Source organism: Cucumis melo, chromosome 11 (assembly GCF_025177605.1).
Source record: "Cucumis melo cultivar AY chromosome 11, USDA_Cmelo_AY_1.0, whole genome shotgun sequence".
Classification (NCBI taxonomy): domain Eukaryota; kingdom Viridiplantae; phylum Streptophyta; class Magnoliopsida; order Cucurbitales; family Cucurbitaceae; genus Cucumis; species Cucumis melo.
Window position 1 is genome coordinate 10,999,879 of NC_066867.1, and position 3,094 is coordinate 11,002,972.

The 3,094-nt window shown below is 34.2% G+C and overlaps 1 protein-coding gene across 1 annotated transcript; it reads left to right on the forward strand.

Annotated features, from left to right (window-relative positions):
- Positions 1-2,680, forward strand: LOC103495974 (uncharacterized). Its single transcript, XM_051091631.1, has 2 exons — positions 1-603; positions 2,027-2,680. The coding sequence occupies exons 1-2, from the start codon at positions 321-323 to the stop codon at positions 2,374-2,376; spliced, it is 633 nt and encodes a 210-aa protein (XP_050947588.1). The 5' UTR covers positions 1-320; the 3' UTR covers positions 2,377-2,680.
- Positions 2,681-3,094: the final 414 nt, after the last annotated feature.

The following is a 3,094-nucleotide window of genomic DNA, read 5'->3' on the forward strand; positions in this document are numbered from 1 at the left end:
ACATTCAATTTCCTACTCTCTGTATATGCATGTTTTTATAGAAAAGTAATTCAGGACAAAAACTGATTGTTAACTTAACTTAACTAGAACAAACAAAAAACAAAAAACAAAAAAAAAAAAAAAAAAAAAAAAAAAAAAAAAAGAGAGAGAGAGAGAGAGAGAGAGAGAAGAAAAGAAAAGAAAAATGTAAAAGGCAAAAAAAAAAAAAAAAAAAAGTAGGGTATCATTGGATCGAGACTGGAATAGGCTTCCACCGAACGCCATCGCCATTCGCCAAGGCCTGGAAGAAACGGTCTGTTGCAGAAGGACTCCCATCCACCATGATTCAGCTTCTCTTCACCGTAATCGCTGCCCAAATGGCTCTGATTTTGACTCTTCTCTTCCGGACTCCTCTCAGGAAGCTTGTCATCTTCAGTTTAGATCGTCTTAAGCGCGGAAAAGGCCCTATCGTTGTTCAAACAATCGCCGGAACTGTCTTCGTTGTTCTTCTTTCTAGTGTCTATAGCATGCTCAAGATCCAGAATCGGATGGTTGAGGCTGGTGAGGTTAATCCCACCGATCAGGTCCTTATGTCCAATCACTTGCTTGAAGCTTCTCTCATGGGTAATTCTCAATCATTTCTCCACTTCCTTTTTCTTTTAATCTTCTTCGCTCTCTCGATACGATTGTCTCTCAATTTTTGGGTGAAATGTGTTTGTTATATGATTCCGAGGTTTGATTGCTAACGGAATTATTGGCTTTACTTGCATCTTTAGAATAATCAACTTTAGTCTCCGACCTAGTTAAGACCGAAGGAACTGGATTTATTTATTTCAAATTAACTCCAGAATTCCACGGGAGATTTTGTCGATTCGATGGTTGTGATGTGACATTACACCTTTTCCTAAAATTGAGCTGTTGTTTTACTTCTACAATTTGGCCCGCACGCTTCTAGATTGCTTAAAATTTTACATATAAATGGAGTTTCCTGATTAGTAAGAAAAAAGGCTTATAAATGCGAATGGATCTTGATTCTTTACTTGGGATGGAATCCAGTTTGAGCATTAACAGAGTGTTTGGAAATTTGCTGGAAGTATATTTTTGAGGGAAAAATCAATACGGTAGCATTTGAAAACAATGTCTTTCTGAATGATTGATGTCAAGTGATGGAGCCTCGAATTTGATGCTTACTGTTGATAAGTTTTTCGCCTTTCTTAAAATTATAGTTAAATGTCTATCCAAACCTCACAAAAGTTTTCTAGGTCCCATTTCAGAAGGAAGCTTGTAAATACTAATTCAACTCTTAAGTTTTCATGTTTTGTTATCCACTTCCTTCTTGCTTTTTAAAATAAGACCAAGTTTTGAAAACTTGAAAGCGTAGCGTCCAAAAAATTCGTTAGGAGATGGATTGTTTCTTTAAGAAAGGTAAAATGGAGACCATAATTGAAAATTGGAGAAATGACATGCATAAATTTCGATAATTTGGTAATCATGGTTATAATTTTTTGTTTTTAATTTTTGAAAATTAAATATATAAACATCACTTCCATCTATTGGCTCCATGTTTGGTTATCTATATTATAAATATTTTCACAATCGAAGTCATTTTTTTTAATGTAATTTTTAAAAACTTGTTTTTGTTTTTGGAAATGATAAATGTTTAAGTAGGAAAGATGGAAGCCATGACCATAAGAAATTTTGAGAAAACAAAGGCAGTTTTCAAAAGCCAAAAACTCAATAATTACCGAACAGGGCCAAGAGCCTTAAAAGTTGGCTTAGATGTTTTAAAAAGATTTAGTTAATAGAGCACAGAAACTATAGGCGATGGTAGAGTTTGTAATCTTAGCTTTTAGATATAGAAGACAAAAAACAAAATACTTACCCAATCGGCTTGAGTTTTGTGTTCTAATCTGGTTTCATTTTTTGTTTTTTTTTTTTTTTTTTTTTTTTTTTTTTTTTTTATAATCTAGTGCTTGCAATTTTGGTGGTCATTCTCATTTGTCACAGTAGTTCATGTAGATTCAAATATAACATTCATGTTCTGCAGGTTTTCTGTTGTTCCTTGCACTGATGATTGATAGACTACATCATTACATTCGAGAGCTTCGACTTCTCCGGAAGACCATGGAGGTTGCAAAGAAGCAAATTCGAGCATCAGAGGATGCAAGCGCAGAGAAGCTTAAAGCCCTAGGAGAAGAGGCAACTACCTTGAAGAATAAAATAACCAAATTGGAATCCGAAGTTGAGGTAAAAACTAAGGAAGCAAACGATGCAGAAGCTGAAACAGATGCTTTAAGAAAGCAGTCTGGGGAGTACCTGCTCGAGTACGACCGCTTGCTGGAGGACAATCAAAATCTTCGGAATCAGTTGGAGTCAATTGAACATGCCTCCTCGTAATCCCCAACCAAACAGGTTGTCGTAAAATCTTTTAACGCATAATGTTAGAGGCATTAGAAATGGTGCATTTATGCTTTGCTTAATCAGAGTGCCTCTGATTAGTTGGGGTATGTATCAATGAAATGAAATTAAGCTGGGAAATTGATGGAAATATGTTCTTTTACTGAAAGCTTAATGCATTTAGACTACTTTTCATGGCTGTTTATGTACGTTTTTTGAATGTAATTACATTGTATATGACATATGATCCAATGTAATTGATTTTGATAATTGCAAGTTCACAGGCAGAAGGCTGTTTTATTCATTTACCATTGTTGAATGATTAGGATTTAACATGTTCCCTTCATGTTCTCTTTGCTTTGAGATTTCAATTGCATTTGATTTTAGCAAAACACTAATTTCAAAACATCTTAGAATCAGGTTTGTGTTCTATCTTTCGGAATAATATCATGTACAGAACTTTAAATTGTTGAGGATAAGTTACATATATTTAGTACTAGTATTTTGGGTCTGGTGTATATTTAACTATTTAACCATTTAAGTCTCTAGGTTAAGATTTTTTACCACTACTTGAAATTTGAGGGTTTGCCACATCAATAAATTAGTGCATGCATTGTATGCCTTGGTTGAACAATGATGGAGCTGATTGTTAGTGTTTTGTCTTGCTGATAATAATTATAGTTGCGATGGATAATGCTTTTAGCTCTAATAGTTAAAT